The sequence below is a fragment of the Barbus barbus genome, assembly GCF_936440315.1.
Source record: "Barbus barbus genome assembly, chromosome: 46".
Taxonomy (NCBI): Eukaryota; Metazoa; Chordata; class Actinopteri; order Cypriniformes; family Cyprinidae; genus Barbus; species Barbus barbus.
This window is the reverse complement of record NC_136724.1, coordinates 13,395,858-13,412,548: the sequence shown is the minus strand read 5'-3', so window position 1 is coordinate 13,412,548 and position 16,691 is coordinate 13,395,858. Positions and strand designations below refer to the sequence as shown.

General features: G+C 36.0%; 1 protein-coding gene across 1 annotated transcript in view; it reads right to left on the bottom strand.

Moving 5' to 3' along the window:
- LOC306865056 (phosphatidylinositol 3,4,5-trisphosphate-dependent Rac exchanger 2 protein-like) overlaps window positions 1-16,691 on the bottom strand; it is a 137,721-nt gene that overhangs the window by 84,458 nt on the left and 36,572 nt on the right. The window contains exons 11-17 of the mRNA XM_079409408.1: window positions 11,630-11,730; window positions 9,612-9,715; window positions 9,475-9,524; window positions 4,540-4,615; window positions 3,953-4,025; window positions 2,386-2,528; window positions 1,929-2,021 (exon numbers count right to left, since the gene is read on the bottom strand). Coding sequence (XP_079265534.1) covers window positions 1,929-2,021; window positions 2,386-2,528; window positions 3,953-4,025; window positions 4,540-4,615; window positions 9,475-9,524; window positions 9,612-9,715; window positions 11,630-11,730 — 640 coding nt within the window. The remainder of the gene's footprint in view (window positions 1-1,928; window positions 2,022-2,385; window positions 2,529-3,952; window positions 4,026-4,539; window positions 4,616-9,474; window positions 9,525-9,611; window positions 9,716-11,629; window positions 11,731-16,691) is intronic.

The window sequence follows — 16,691 nt, the reverse complement described above, 5'->3', positions numbered from 1 at the left end:
ATTGGATAATTGTTTGTTCATTTTTCTGTGCATACTTGAGGGGAAATAACTATTTTGAGGTTAATGTATATATCTCATGTACAGTATGTATGTGCATGAATGGATGGCTGAAAGCATAGATAAATTTCATTTTCACAGGTGCAGGGTTCAATCCTTTCATCTGCTCTGAGCTCTCAAGTGGATGTAATTCATTCACTCTGTGCTTCACTGTATGGATTGGACATGTCTCTTGACAGCTATAAATATAACCATTCTTCTCTTATAATAAAATGCACAGTCCTCCGTTTCCGACTCATGATTTTCCTCTACACTGAGAAAAACGCTTGAGCAGCTTTTCCTTATTCTGTTGTTTTCTCTTTCCCTTTTTCATTCACTTTTCTCTTTTTATTATAGCTCTTTACCTTATCCTCTCTGTCTTGGTCGCTGTCTTTTTTCAGTTACAAACACGAAAGTCCATTTTGCTATTTTTACAAGACAGCTCTTCATCTATGTAGTGCACAGCTGGATTTTATTGCCTTTTTCACTCTGCTCCTCATTGGAAACAGATCCACATGCAATGCAGCGTGGAGCCCCGTACTGTGACGCACAAGTTACTTCAGGTCTGGGTAGCATTACTCTCTCTACGTCAGAACCGAGCCAGTTCACTTGACCACATTTACCAGGGTTTGATCTAACAGATCGAACATATTAAAGCACTAAAAGGGAACCTCAAGACTGTCCTGATTTGAGGTTTGTTTGTGTTATAAGCCCACAACCGCAAACATCAAAATGTTCATTACCACAATAGAGAGTGCTAATTGTTAATTATCAAGGTTTAGGGATTCAATTGATCTTTAAATGCCTAATTGGTCTAATCGAGCACAAGCAAACTAAAAGATGAGCTTGACAACAGGTGTGTAAATTCTTATTAAAACCCCTCACCTTTTTTTTTTTTTCTAATTTTGCTATGGTAGGAAATACATTGGAGAAGCCAATTTATTAAAATTAACAAAATTTAAATAACCACAAAATCTACCCTAATGAAAAATTGATTTATGTACTTAATAAAATACCTTGCAATTGTACTTTTGGCATACTAAACTGGTATACTTAACGTCTGCTAAACTGGAACAACTAATTTTGTACTTAATGCACTTTAATTGTGTAGAAGTAGTGCTGAAGTCCAACAAAAGATATACTGAAGTATGTGACCCTGGACCACAAAACCAGTCATAAGTTGCACGGGTATATTTGTAGCAATAGCCAACAATGGGTCAAAATTATTAATATTTCCTGCCACAAATATATATAAATATACCAGAACTTAATTTTTGATTAGTAATATGCATTGCTAAGGACTTAATTTGGACAACTTTAAAGGCAATTTTCTCAATATTTAGATTTTTTTTCACCCTCAGATTCCAGATTTTTTAATTGTTGTATCTCGTCAAATATAGTCCTATCCTACCCATACATCAATGGAAAGCTTTGTTATTCCGCTTTCAGATGATGTCTAAATCTCAATTTAAAAAAACTGACCCTTATGACTGGTTTTGTGGTCCAGGGTCACATTTGATTGTGCTAAAGTGGAATTATTGCAAGTACACTTCAGGTACTTTGCATTTAAAGACCATATTATTCAAAGATCACACAATTCTCATTAATAGTGACATTAAAAACTCATTTTAGGCTTAATATTAAGAAATGTGCATTGTGGACAAGTAGTACTCCAAATTAAGTTTAATTACAATTTTTTTTATTTTATTTTTTTTACAAAAGTGTCACTTTTACTTTTGTATGATAAAAATATTGAACAAGAACTCAAGTCACCACTTGATATCCAAAATAAAATCTGGGTCTTGAAGCAGAAGAGTGACCTTAAGTAAAGACCTCAAGTAAAATAGTATTTCTGTTTTTCTAAATCACCTACACAAAGGTATCACACGCACCTCCGCATGGGAACCTTTCTCCACTGATTTGACGATGGGCACTCTGTTTCGGTCTTCTAGCGTGAAGCCATAGCCTCCTTCACTTGGCTTTATCTGAAATCAGAGTACACATTTCACAGTTATCATGACTTAGTAGCTTTGGCTTTGTCATACAGTGACATTTTATTACAATTCATGTTTTGGAGCTGCTCCTAGAATGTGAATTTCAGTCTCTCATGAGCCAAAACTGTCAAACCAGTTGATTGCATGTTTAAGTGTAATGAGAGGCTGGTTTAGAAACAGTCAAGCATAATTACTGGTGATGACTCTAGAGTCAGAGCTGGCCCGAGTTCAGACCCCCCGTACGTGCCGAAGCAGAAAAGCCCCATGTGAGTGAATGAAAAGCACATGGGCTCACGCCATCGTGCGCTATTGTAAGTGGCATCAGCTGTAGGCGATTACAGACGACATCTCTCACCAGCAGCAACTTGGCGATGACATTCTCCACTATTTTTAGATCGTGCTTTATGGGCTTGTGTTTGGTGTTTGAACCCTCCATCTCCTCGTCGGCAAAGAAGCGAAACAGAAGAGGCTCGTCCTTAAATTCGCTTTTTTCCAAAACTGCGAAAAGATAAAAGCAAGGTGTTTTAAAAGAACTAATATCTTATGCGTAATGATGTAAGAAAGTCAAATATTGCATAGTTGACATGCAATACTTTTGGGAAATTGAAAGTCACATGCTAAACTCTGTTTAAATTAAATTAAAACTATATATATATATATATATATATACTGTGTGTGTGTGTGTGTGTGTGTGCGTGTGTGTGTAATATATATATGTGTGTGTGTGTGTGTGTGTGTGTGTATATATATATATAAAATCCTTAAAATTATATTATATTATTAAATAATATCAACTATCAACTACTAGTTAAATTTCACTTCAGTTTCTTTTTCACACACACACACACACACACACACACACATATATATATATATGTATAACACAATAAGACGCTTGTCACAACACATTGAACAAATCAAAAAGTGAATCAGTGAACAAATAAAGGATAAAGGACTTCAGCACTTCAACAAATTTATCCAGATAAAGGACTTCAGCACTTCAACAAATATACTGAAATATATTTTATTGTGCTAAAGTGGAACTATTGCAAGTATACTTCAGGCACACTTTAAATATCTTGCATTTAAAGACCGATATTATTTAAAGATCATACAATCCTCATCAATAGTGACATCAAAACACATTTTAGGCTTAAATTTAAGAAATGTGCATTGTGTACAAGTAGTATTTCAAAAAAAGTTGTATTTCTCGAGTGAGAAAGTCTCAAGTGATATGTCAGTAAATATGATAACAGATTTGAATTATACTTAGTATGAAATAAATGTATTTTAAATATATGACTTTTTACTAGGGAATGAATGGATCCATGAACAAATCATTAAAAATATGATTTATTACAAGTACTTTTGGTGAACAAATTGTTCACTGAAATATCTTCTTTTATGTGATTGCTTTTTTAGAGTAATGAACAACTGTTATTTTAAAATGCTGAGTTAATTATTCAATGACTCACTCAAAACATACACAAACAAATACTTATCAATCCCTAATGCCATAAAACTAGTCAGTGAATAAATCACTGAATTAATCTAAATCAGTAAACAAATCTTTTGGGTGAACGGACGCAAAAAAAAAAAAGTGACTGAGATTAAAATCACTCCTAATAAAACAAATTTTAGTTTATTTCAAGTTTATTTCCCTTTTCCCATAGGCAAATTGTATTTTTGACATTGTAGCTGTTGTTTTAAAGTACAAACCTCACAAGAGTTTCTTTGATTTATGCTTAAAACATCCCGGTTGACACTTTTGGGATGAGTTAACATATGACACATACACAAAAAGACAACTTTGACAGAGATACAGTGTCAAAGAGACCAAAAGAAATCAGGCAGACACACAGAAACAAAGAGAGGAAATAAAAAAAACAGTGAAACAATGATATAAACAGCAAATATCATACCATGATGCATGAATCCATTGTCACACAGCTCCACCCCCAAGATCAACGCCTCTTCTCTGCTTCGGCAGTCACCCTTCATAAGAGAAAGAGACAAGTGCCACTCTCTTTGTCTGCTTACAAGCGGTCAAAATGTCACACACCCTCCTTTGAGCTACAGAAAACCACATTTAATTCACACAAACACCACTGCGGTCCGATCACCACAGAGTGACAACTCTAAAGGGTCACTTGACCACCTGGTAATAATTTAATAGTCAAACACAATATATCATCTTATTGAACACTCATTGACTGTGAAAGTTGCCTCTAAATATCCAAACCACACTTCAAATGTAATCAAAATCTGTATTCTCATGATGACTAGTCTGTTTTTAAGTAGACAGAATTAGACTATGCGGCTAGACGGTGGTTTATTGTTACAGTTCTCTTCCGCCTCAGCATATTTGAGATTATCCGGCCTGTTTAGGAAATAACTACCACTTTTGCTCCATTCTTTCCTCTTGTCTCATTTCCTATGGAGGTCAATGTGTTTCCAATCTGTATATAAAGCAGTATCATAATACAGAACAATCAGACTCAAAACTTACCTGTGCTATCAGCCAGTCTATCAGCTTGTTGGCCATCACCACCGATTTATATGTTCGCAGATGATAATCTTTATCCCTGTTAGGACAACAAGGAACATTTGACTTGAACAGTAGTACAGTAGCCTCAAGAGACACATTTCAAGCAAAACGTTAACCTTTGCCCTGACTTGCATCTGTCTGAAAAGCTCTTGAGAGCACTGTTCTGGGCTTTTACATCACAACAACCCTTTCCTCTTAATTTTTTGAGGCCAAAACAAGTTCTTTACCTTGAATTTCCTTTTGGGTTGCACAGGGCTCGTAATGTTTGACCGAACAATGATACTCTGCACATATTTTGCTCTTGCTGACCACACTAAATGACACAAAGTTGATCTGGAAAGCTAAAAGCTGACTTTTTTATCAATGCAAAGTGAGTTGAGATGTTCAGTGAGAGAAGATGTCAAAGAATCACGATGGCCAACTATTAACCAGTCAGTTTTTTCTTAAATTTTTTTCTAGTTTTTATATTTATAGCAGTGGTGCTTTGATTAGCATGCTGACAATGTGCAAATTGCCATTTACACGATAAAAGTAAACTCACTTCAATGCTTTAATCATTTACCAGAGTTTCTCTCTTTGCGTGATTGCTTTTTTAAGCTGTGGACAACAGTTGTCTTTTCTTTTTTTTTTTTGGTAAATGTGATTTTTAATAAATCATTGAGTTAATGTCTCATTTAAAAAAGGTACTTGTCATCATATAAAGCCACTGAATAAACCAGTGAAGGAATCTGTGAATGAATCAGAACAAATCTTTTTTTCAGTCGTTAATATCTTATTTTTAATGAATCAAGTTAATGATTCATTGTTTCACTCAAAAAACACTTGATGCCACCTAAAGCTATTAAACAAACCAAAATGAACAAATCACAAATCAATAAACAAATCAAAAACCAAAAGACACTTGTCACCACCTAAAACCACTGAATGAATCAGTGAATGAATACATGAACAAATCAGTGAGTGAATGAATACATGAATGACTGTTATTTATAATGAATCATTGAGTTGATGATTTGATGGCTCACTCCAAACACACAAAAAAACACTTGTCACCACCTAAAGCCACTGAATGAATCAATGAAGAAATCCATGAACAAACCAGTAAATGAAACTGACCAAATCTTTTTTTTTCTTCTTTTTTTTTTTTTCAGTCGTGAGCTACTTATTTTTTTAGTTAATGATTCAAATCACACAAAAAGACACTTGTTACCATCTAAATCCATTGAATCAATCATTTCTTTGTTAAGCCCGGTACACACCAAGCTGACGCCAACGAACTAGTGGCGATGAAAGCAGACTGCGGGGTCGGCCGACGTCGGCAGCGTCTTGGTCCAAAGTTGCCCTGATACACCAAGTCGACGCTCGACACCCGATGGCCAAGTAGGGTTTTTTTCTCGCACACTGGTTCGGCAGCTGAACAGCCAATCAGAATGATCACATGGCCCGACTGACTGACGAGCTCCGACGCCGATTCAACATGTCGAATCGGCCGAAAACAAGCCGACGAGGACCAACTTCAGCCGACAGCACAGAACACACTGAGAAAACTTCGTCGGCCGACGAACAAACACTGCCTGACGGCCGACCGTCAGCTTGGTGTGTACCGGGCTTTAAACAGAACATCCTGGTTGTCACTTTTGGGATGTGTGAAGATATGACAGAATGGAAAAAATATAACTTTAAACATGGTTGGATTAGCACTCTGACAGTGTGCAAATGACAGGTTTATGCAATTAAACCATTCTGGAAAAGTGAATTCAGTATACCAGCAGAACACATTGCTTCAGCCATAAACATTCAGATGGGTTTCTTTGAGATGGTCCTCACTGTAGAACACAAGATCCAGGGGGCGTAGTTGGATCTAGATCCAACTCCTCCCACCTTATATACCTAAACCTACCCGTCTCCACCTCCTGATCCCTAAACCGACCCATCCCTACCCCTAAACCTACCATCTCCACCCCCTAGATGTGGATCCAACCCTGCCCCCTGGATCTTTGTTCTGTAGTGAGGGGCTACTGGTTTCTTTGGCCACTGCATTGTATTTCACGCTGTTTCTTAAGTGTCGAGCCACTGGTGTTGTGTATTTAAGATTTTCCAGCTCCAGGGCCTGGAATGGGTCAAATGGATGCTTTGCGGCTGCTTCCAGACCAGGGGAAATGAAATGGAGCAAAGATTTTCCCATGAAGCCAAGGGTCTCTTGGGGGACGCTCACTGTGCTAGGTCAGAGGGCTAAGCAAGGGCCCACACCCTGCAACTCACACACACTCAACTCCAATCTTAGCTGTTCGCAATTCAGAGAATTCGAAAGAGAAACATCCCCATTCCATTTTTACACAACCAAACACCTCCAGATGACAGGAAATGTGCCTTTTCTATCAAAGGACTCCTCTCTCGACATGCACCTCAAGTGTGTGTGACGGTTTCTGTTCGATTATATAAGGATTTGTTTTAATCACAGACCAGAAGTGTGAGTCTGGACAGGCCTTGCCATGATTTAACCGCTACAGACATGGAGCCAGCCCTTTCCTCTGTAGCTGTACCCAGAACTGTCAGCGTGACAAATGAGGGTAAACAGCGTTACCACAGGCAGTCATATGCCTGGCACAAGAGCACTGCAATCTGTAGGACAAGTGTGTGCAAAGTCAACCAAACCTTTCAAATCCTCCTCAGACTCCTGATTTTGACCATTTGGTCATTTCTAAACACTCTTAGATATTTACTTTCTTTTTGTTCTACTTCTCACTGTTATAAAGTATGTCAGGAATGTTATTCATCCTGGACGGGGCGCAGAAGCTGGAGGTTTTTTTTAATGTGGGTAAGGCGGGGGTGTGAAGCCCCTCCAAAGCCCCTCCAACCAGCAGGAAATACCAGATAATTAAACTAGAACTGGATTCTCCAATTATAGCTTTGCAAGGAAGGGATCCTCAGTACAGGGTACAGAAATGTGAGAATATATGCATTCTTAAGCCCTACTTGGATGGTAATTGTTTCTCAAGGGGATGTCAGTGAAATAAATTTGCATGGCGTCTTCATGATAAAACTCATGCATTCGGATGGCGATTTGTTCACGGTGGAGGAGCGAGTTCCTATGAACCAAGGAAAATGTTGCTCATGTGGCCAGTCTCCATGATTGTCAGCTGTAAACAAAACGTCTGTTACTGCTTGGACAACTAATAAATCTTACTTCATTTAATTATAGAAAAATAATATATTTTTCCTATTTTAATTACTTTAACATCATGTATAAAAATAGGAAAATTGACATGCTATGGTTTAAATTTCCTGTCTCAAAATGCTTGATGTCTTTTTTAAAAATGTGGACATGTTAACTCTTATTTATATAAGGAGAACTTTGACCTGGCTACTTGTTTGAGTAGTAAAATGATCAGTCATGCAAAAATGCACTGCGCCCCATAATAATGGCCCATTTCAAAACTTGACATCATAGAATTATTGTAAAAGTTTTCAGCATTTCAGTAACAAAAGTGTTCATATTTAAAATGTGTGCACATTACCGCAAAGCACAACACAAATAAATTTTTAATTGATCCCTCCTTGTAAACTTAGACATGTGGATTTGGATGGCAATTAAATTTCTACATGGTGTTTGTCAAAAAAACAAAACAGTAGGTTATTCGGCCAGGAATTTTTATTCATGTTGTGGGAGAAAAACACTGATCTTCTGGATTCAGATGGCAATAAAATTACTAGCCCCTGTAAATACTGAAATTACCTTACATTCTCTTTGCATACAATTACTTTCGGGATAGGGCTATACACACATAACAATGTAGTGGGGTTTCTAGTGAAATCTAATTTTGAATTCAGAATTTATATATTATTTAAATTATATTTATATATTATATTTAAATTTCAGAATTTTCTGCTCAAAATTAAATGTAATAATTTCAAATTAAATATATTAAAATATTTTATAACTGCATATAGTAATATTTTACATTTCCTTTGTTTCGCATTGTCTATCTTTATTTGCAGTATTAGAATAAAAAATCAAATTAGAATAAATTAAAAAATATTTAAAAAATTGCATTTACTATTAGAATTAGTGCACTAACCAAATAACCAAATAACATTTCTGATTTATATATATATATATATATATATATATATATATACGCACACACACAGATGAAACCTAAAAGAAAATCATAGTGCAATTCTGCAGCTCAAACACATTCTCACTGCACACAATCTATGTACTTTATATGTCATAAATCCAGCCTTACAGTTTAAAAAACCTTTAGAAATGCATTTAGGTTCCCACACAAAAATAAACATTATTTGCTTTGACAAAGACTTTTTTATGCAATTTACCTTGCAGAAAATAGCTTGCAACTCTTAAGGATGCATTTATGGGATTGCATATTTGTAGTACAACCCAACAGACCTTCAACAACTATTGTAGAATTTAGCAGAAAATTGGAAAATGGATACATCTGATCATCCAAACAAGAAAACGTGAAAACGAGTCCATTAGCTTTGTGTTTGCATGCAGAATTTAATGTCCTGTGGTCTGTCAGCTGCCAAAATCTCGGAATGCACCTGTTTCACATTTAAGGCTTCCACACTGATTACTCACATAGGAGCATGGTACAACATTGTGTTCAACTCTTTGAACTAAAAATAAGACAACGGCTACAAAATTATCTTGTTATGAGCTTAAACATACATAAAATCTAAAAGTATAAATAACTGAAGTAATTATGGATGAAAACTGATTTTATTTTATCACTAATCAGCCTCTATTTTTTTTTCCTATAGGTGCTATCTTTAGAGCGGAAGCAGAAGCATCGGGGGTGCGAATGCACCTGGCAGAGCTGGTGTGACTAGAGACAGCTGTAATGAGGTGGAACTAAGCTACTGGCCCCTTACCTGATCACCGGTGTGAATAAACTATGGAGTCTGCAGAACAGCCTCACACCCTGAGGGGAAGAAGGACATTTGTTATTGTATGCCAAACTTTTCCAAAGGGCAGAAAGTGACAGAGAGAAAGCGGCCATTTGAGTTACCTTGGAGATGACATCCTGCATGTCGCTGCGAGGGTGGTATGTGCCGTCATCATAGCGGAACCTATAAAGCACCGGCTCCGGCTTAAACTGATGCTTGTCTGTGACTGAAATAAGTTTAAGAGTGTGGAGATTAAATTAAAGCTAGAGCAAAATGCATTCACATAATTTCCAAATAAATTTTTATTTAAAATAGTAATTATTTCGAGCTGTAATTTATTCCACTATTAAAGTTGTCCAATTACAGGGGAGCTATGCAGAAGAAGCATACAGTAGATGCAGCTGGTCATGTGATCTCAAAATGATGTGGCAGCCCACTTTATGAAGAATCAAACAGCTTTTATAAAGAGTGGAATTTTAAACATATTTGCCAAAGGTAAAAGTAATTGTTCATAATTCTATTTCAAATAAATACAACATTAAAACTAATGTAAAAAGACTTAAAACACATGGCTTATACTCTATTTGGATTCATTTTACATCTGCAAGGCAACAGAAATACTATACAGTGAGGCTGATTGAATATCTTTGTTGGTATTAAAAAGTTTTACAATGACACAAAAGGCTACAAACACTTTTAAGGACCTTCAGAATATTTCAATGGAATTCGGAGGCTTTCAACTCCATGTAAGCACAAATGCAAGTAACACTAACATGCTTATGAAAAGTAATCCTGCTGTTTCTGCCAAATTAATTCATCCTCCTCAGCGAACACTCAGCAGAGGCTTAAAGATCTTTCTCACCAAAGCTGTAAATGCGAGCGAGTGGACAGAGGGCTCTAATGCTCAAATTTATTTCTCCCTGTTAGGAAGCGGTGAAGTGAAAAGTGATTTAGCATGAAGTCCTGGCTCAAAGCCAGTCAGTCTCCTTTAGGGAAAAATCTAGTCCATACGGTGAGCATGCATTAAGCAGAACTGGACCCCACCGCCCAAACAAACGACAAAAGAAATAGCAGACAGAGGACCAGCCATTTCCCTCAGTATTAAACAAACAGCAGGGTGTGAAGGGATGAATATTTGTAACACTTTATATAAACATAGACAAAGTTATAAAAAGCCATCTGCTCTTGGACACTCCCAGAATTCCTCAGGGCTTGAGAACAATGATGCCAGGGCTCTTGAAATATTAAGAGAGCTATTTGTCTAATCAGCCATCTACATTAAATGGATAGTTCACCCTAAAATGGAAATTCTGTCATCATTTACTTCCCCTCATGTCGTTCCAAACTTGCATGACTTTTTTTTCTATGGAATACATACAAATATATTTTGAAGATTGCTGGTCACCAAATGCTTTTCCATACGGACAAAAAATAAAAAAACACAATAGAAGTCAAGGGGACCCAAAACTGTTTGGTTACCAACATTCTTCTTTTGTGTTGCTTATACATACAAGTTTGGAAAGACATGAGGTGAAGTAAATAATGACAGAATTTCATTTTTGGGTGGACTATACCTTTAATATATTAATAATGCACAAATGGCGTTGATGAAAATTCAACTGATTATTTGAGCTAAGCAGACATGAAATAAATGTCTATCTACTGGTTTTGACTGATGGAAAACCGCCTTTAGTTGAATACGGTGTATTGCCTTTTTTCATATTTATAAGATTTGCATATGTTTTAAAAGTTTTGTCTGTATTGTATTTTATAATTTGCTAACTGACTCTTATCTATCCCTCTAATTCATACAGTATTATTATAACTAAGGCAAAAGAAAATAAGTTTCAGTTATACTTTATTCACTCTCATGTCATTTCAAACCTGTATGACCTTTCCTCTAAAAGATGATCATTTAAAGAATGTAGTTTTGAAGTTCTCTTTTATAGTAAATGTTTTATTATGATTACTTTTTTATTACTTTCAATTTAACGTCTTTATAACTTAATAATTATTAAATAATTATTAGTTCACAAACCCAGTTATACAATATAGTTCCTGTAAATATTTCAACCAGTACTAACACACAGAAAGTCAGAATATGTTAGTAAAAGATCAATAGAGTGGAAATATTACTAACCGTGGTGAATGATGCCGTTTTCCAGGAGAGCCTGGCCCAAATGAACCCCCTCCTCAGGGTTATTGGTCTCTCCGATCTCCATCAACCAAGACACAAACTCACTAAGAAAAGAGAGATGAAGGACATATAAATAATGTGAGGACAAACAAATAGGAACCCATAAATTATATGAATGACTGTCAACAAAATCCATTAAAAATGAGTGATCACACCACAGAGACGAGCTCGATAATTAATAGTCTTTTTGTGCAGTGAGGTGGAGTTTAAGTCTGGTCACTTTTCCTTTCTTTCTTTCTACTCATCCAGCATCTACCCATCTATCGATCCATCCAGCCATCTATCCATCCATCTATCTATCAATCCATTCATTGATCCCCTTAACAATGCAGAGATTAGAATATAAAAAAAAAAAAGATTTACTCCTTTTCTATTTCTCTCCTACTCTTTTTCAATCTTTCTCTGGTTTCTTAAATCAGTCTTTTTCTCCCAATAAAGCTAAACTGACTGCCCTGTATAATTGAGTAATTTTGCTGGGTAAAGTCACTGTCTCAGTGGAGGATATCTGATTCCACTCTCTCCCTGCCTCTCTTTCCCATCCACCTCTCCGCAAAACCAAAAGGAACATGCCAAGCTCCACCAGTGTAATCCTGCGGCTCTTCCCAGAGTTTATGGAAACCGATGGTGATACAGCATGAGAAACATCTCAGACTCCAGCAGACCTCTGATGTTTTAGGATATAGAATTTGTCTAAAAAGAGACCAACCTTAGGTCTGTATTCCAAAATGTTCATAAATTACAACCATTTATGTTCAGATAATGAATGATATGGAGAGAAAGAAACAGAAAGAGAAAATGACAGTGAACAAAATGAATACAACATAAAAGATAGTTAAACACTCATATTGAAATATGCTACAGAAAAAAAAAACAATTAATAAAAAGAAAAGTTCTCATTATCATTATACATGGGATTTCTCGAATTACCATGAGATGACAATTTTGGTTAGATGAATCCATGAAAAACAAGTGAATCTGGTTAGAGCTCATTGTTAATGAGAGTGCAATATAACATGCAATATAATACAGATATGAGTTCTTACAAACACAGAAAATAATTTGGTAATGCTTTAGATTACAACCCGCAATGTACCGCGTAATTAAACAGAATTTATAGCGTACCTATTTGTAACTATAGAGTACCTCCACAGTACCTACTCATAGGTATAAGGGAACAATATGCAACGTTTGGGGAATAAGGGGGTAATAACCTGCGGAATTATAAAGCATTTATACTGTAAGTATTTTATAACTAAAGGGTACCTATTCTGAAATTACGTGTATGCAGAGTCCGCAACTTTCCGCGTGAGCATAATTTAAAGCTGAACGTACATGTAGGTAAACGGAAACAATTGGGGAATAAGGGGGTAATGACTTGGAAAATTATTTAAAGTATTTACACGGTTAGTATTTCATAAGCAAGGTGTAACTATTCTAGGATTACGAGGTATTTATATCCTACTGTGTTAGGCAACAATATTATGATTTAGAACAAATTACCTTATTGTAATAACACAAAATATATGATGCAACATATTTTTATACTACGTACTGGGTAGCCTATTGTATTATTACAACATATATATCTTACATGACATTGATACAAATAGTAAACTGTAGTATACTATAGTATAATTTAGTAATTATAGTGAAGTTAAAAACCACCATAGTCTTTATAAATTTTACCACAGTTTACTAAAGAATAGCTATATTATTTACTAGTGTTATTTATGTGGGGTCATGGAGATTACTGAACTCAGCTGAAAGTATGGGGTAATTATGTGATGAGCTTCTGATATGATTTGGTTTAGAAATTCCCATATGAAAATTTACCTGATGAAAGAGTATTGCTTATGGTAATCTCAGCAGCGAGGCAGGTCACCAGCATTGAACTGTTGAGGTGCAATACAGTGGAAAAGTAGATTACCTGTTTCCAGCTCCTCCCAGGATAAATAACAGCATAATACACAACACGTATAATTACTGCATAATTTATGTTTTTTGATAGCTGTAGTGCTGTTGGAGCACTTTGGGCTTCCGCATGTGGGTTGAGGCCAGTAGAATAAAATGTACTACAACCTTTTTCTTAACTACTGTGCAAACATACACCCTTGTTACGTGTAGTTATTGTGTAAGTGTAACATTCGTGGGCTGTAATTTAAAGTGATCCCTTGTTACCCTCTTGTTACATGTAGTTATTGTGTAAGTGTAACATCCGCGGGCTGTAATTTAAAGTGATCCCTTGTTACCCTCTTGTTACATGTAGTTACTGTGTAAGTGTAACATCCGCGGGCTGTAATCTAAAGTGAAGACTTGTTACCCTCTTGTTACGTGTAGTTACTGTGTAAGTGTAACATCCGCGGGCTGTAATCTAAGGTGAAGCCTTGTTACCCTCTTGTTACGTGTAGTTACTGTGTAAGTGTAACATCCGTGGGCTGTAATCTAAGGTGAAGCCTTGTTACCCTCTTGTTACGTGTAGTTACTGTGTAAGTGTAACATCCGCGGGCTGTAATCTAAGGTGAAGCCTTGTTACCCTCTTGTTACGTGTAGTTACTGTGTAAGTGTAACATCCGTGGGCTGTAATCTAAAGTGAAGACTTGTTACCCTCTTGTTACGTGTAGTTACTGTTTAAGTGTAACATCCGTGGGCTGTAATCTAAGGTGAAGCCTTGTTACCCTCTTGTTACGTGTAGTTACTGTGTAAGTGTAACATCCGCGGGCTGTAATCTAAGGTGAAGCCTTGTTACCCTCTTGTTACGTGTAGTTACTGTGTAAGTGTAACATCCGTGGGCTGTAATCTAAGGTGAAGCCTTGTTACCCTCTTGTTACGTGCAGTTACTGTGTATAATCTGGATATAATGTGGATAATCTGCCAAATCCTATATGCTAATCCTGAGTGAGAACAAAAAATACATAATTTATTTGAGCAGCTTGTTCTTAAAAATGGAGTTTATTTTGTGAATAATATTCTAAAAGCAAGTGTTTTAATTAAATCTGGTTGTTAATTAAGAGCTAACCTTTGTGGCAAATTCAATACTCAGAGTTTAACATGCAAATTTAGCACATAAAGCCAAGAGAGAGAGACACTTATTGCAAGGAGAGAACAATATTAAAGCAGAGCAGAATTAAAATAGCTAAATCATAAAGATCCATAAAGCAAACAGAGATGAGACTGATCAAAAATACTGCTGGCTGTGAATCAAATGATAAAATAGTAACACAAACCGGTGGCCAGATTACCGCAGTGTTTCAGCACACTCACCCAGACAGAGATATTTTCACAGGTTCTGCTGTCATATGTTTCTGCAGTCCATCTGGCTTTCTGAGATGCACAAACCACCCACTCATGAACATTATCTGCTGTCTGTGATCTCTATCCTTAATAGAGTCCGTGTGCTATCTGGAAACACTGGGGGGGGGCTGTGCCCCTAAATCCATTTACAATATAATCTGGCCACAACTATAAGCAGTTGTTCTTTGAAGAGGCTTTTTTTTATTATCATCTCCTTTGAACAGGCAAATCCCAACCCAAAATGGCATTATAAAGAGTGAAAATCTTGTTTGCGGTTTAGTGTCACAGCATTTTGAGTGTCTTATTTTAGCGAACGGTGAGGTTGTCGAATTGACATCTCAAAGGGTTTAAATTATGAATGCCAGCTGCAGAGACTTCTGGATTGCCAATCGAGCTGAGTTAATCTGAGTTCAGCCTAAGGATTTCCCAACCACACTTCAAGCAAAAGAGATCAGAGCAGGAAAAATCCAACACATCTTGGAACAATCTCCTTTATATTTTCTGGTCTGGGTGCTTCAGCGTAATGCAGACTGCAAATGTTCACACTTACATCTTCAAAGGTAGGCGTCAATATTTTTATCAGATCAAACTTACTAAAACAATGATAACTCGTACAGAAAACTACCTTGTGGTTACTAAGTCGTTGAAAAAGAAAAACATGTTCAGTTAATATTCTAAACCAAAGTTTAACATAATCCTGGGTTATTTTGTTTCACATTTCCCTTGTTTAATTCTTAATCCTGAGTAGTCAGGTTGTAAGGTTTCATGTGAAACCTTAATATTCTTATTTGCATATTTATTAGGTTAATAATTGATTTGTTTTAATACCTGCTTGTCTAAATATGAAAATGTTGACAGATAAATCTGCACTGGTTTAAATCTCACATTTGCTGTTATTATTAAGACACATCATGAATATTTAATGAGGCAAGCATTAAGGTAGTTTATGATTGGTTGGTTGATGCTAAACAACTTCATGTAACATTGCAGCACAGTGTAATTTGGGGTTAACAATGCAACAGTGGTGCATGTATATGTATATATATATATATATATACACACACACGTGTGTGTCTGTGTGTGTGTGTGTGTGTGCATGGTTATGTGGTTTATGAGGACACAAATTTGTATAATGACATGGGTATGACAGAGGTATAACAATATGAAGGTGGTTTATGAGGACACTGCCTATGTCCCCGTAATTCAAAGGGCTTAAAAAACATACTAAATGGTGTTTTTTTGAAAATCTAAAAATGCACAAAGTCTCCTGTGAGGGCTAAGTTTAGGTGTAGGGCAATAGCACACACAGTTTGTTCAGTATAAAAGCCATTACGCCTATGGAGAGTCCCCATAAACCACAAAAACCAACATGTGTGTGTGTGTGTGTGTGTGTGTGTGTGTGTGTGTGTGTGTGTGTGTGTGTGTGTGTGTACTATTTTATTCAGCAAGGACACAATAAATGAATCAAAAGTGACTGTACATGTATAATGTTACTAAAGATTTCTTTCAAATAAATGCTGTTCTAAAAAGTCCTGAATGTAAAAAAAAAAACAACAACATTTTAAAACATTATTAAGCAGCACAACTGTTTACAATATTGATAATAATAATTAATTGTTTCTTGAGCACCAAATCATTATATTAGAATGATTTCTGAAGGATCATGTGACACTGAAAATTGGAGTAACTTTTACTGGAGGAATTTTTAATATTA